General features: G+C 81.5%; 1 protein-coding gene across 1 annotated transcript in view; it reads right to left on the bottom strand.

Annotated features, from left to right (window-relative positions):
- FOXI3 (forkhead box I3) overlaps window positions 1-237 on the bottom strand; it is a 4,029-nt gene extending 3,792 nt beyond the window's left edge. The window contains exon 1 of the mRNA XM_029232684.1: window positions 5-237. Coding sequence (XP_029088517.1) covers window positions 5-237 — 233 coding nt within the window. The remainder of the gene's footprint in view (window positions 1-4) is intronic.
- Between the last annotated feature and the right edge of the window lie 460 nt (window positions 238-697).

The following is a 697-nucleotide window of genomic DNA, read 5'->3' as shown; positions in this document are numbered from 1 at the left end:
GCCCCCGGGGGGCGGCGGCGGCGGCGGGGCGCCCAGGTACGCGGCGGCGGCAGGGGGACCGCCCACGGCCGGCCCGTTGAGCCACAGGTAGGGGTTGGCGGCTGCGGCCGGCGGCGCGGCATAGTCGGCCAGACCGTAGGGCGCCCGGGCGGCCGGGGGGGCGCCCGGGGCGGCGGCGCCCGGGGACAGGCCGGGCTGCGAGTACACGCCGAAGTTGTCGCCGCAGTAGAGAGCCATGTCGGCGACCGTCGGCGGGTGCGGCGCGGCGGCGGCGGCGAGGGGCGAGCGGGGCTGATCTCGCCGCTCGGGCGAGAGCATCCCTTTGGGGGCCAACCCTGCGGCCCCGCCTCGGCCCTGGCCGGGCGACCGGTGTTCTGGGCGGGGGAGGGTGCGCGCGGAGCGCCGACAGGCTGGCTTCTTATAACCGTCGGCGGCGCGACTCCTCCCGGGCAGGTCCCGGGGCTGGGCGGCGGCCCGCGGGCCGCGGCTCTCCACGCCCCCGCCACGCCCCACCTGCCCGCGCGTCCCGGCCGAGCGCGCGGAAACCTCGCGCCGCCCGCCCCGCCCGCCGCGCCCCGCCCCGCCCCGCCCCTGCAGCCCCTCCTCGCCGGGCCAGGGGAGCCCCGGGGGCCAGGGGAACCGGGGGAGGCTGGCGCCTGCAGGATTCGAGCGAGGCGCTCCCCGTTCCTAACCACCG

This window comes from Monodon monoceros, unplaced genomic scaffold (assembly GCF_005190385.1).
Source record: "Monodon monoceros isolate NGI ecotype Baffin Bay Population unplaced genomic scaffold, NGI_Narwhal_1 Super_Scaffold_19, whole genome shotgun sequence".
In the NCBI taxonomy this organism is placed as follows: Eukaryota; Metazoa; Chordata; class Mammalia; order Artiodactyla; family Monodontidae; genus Monodon; species Monodon monoceros.
Note: the sequence above shows the minus strand (reverse complement) of the source record. Positions and strands in the feature narration are given on the sequence as shown.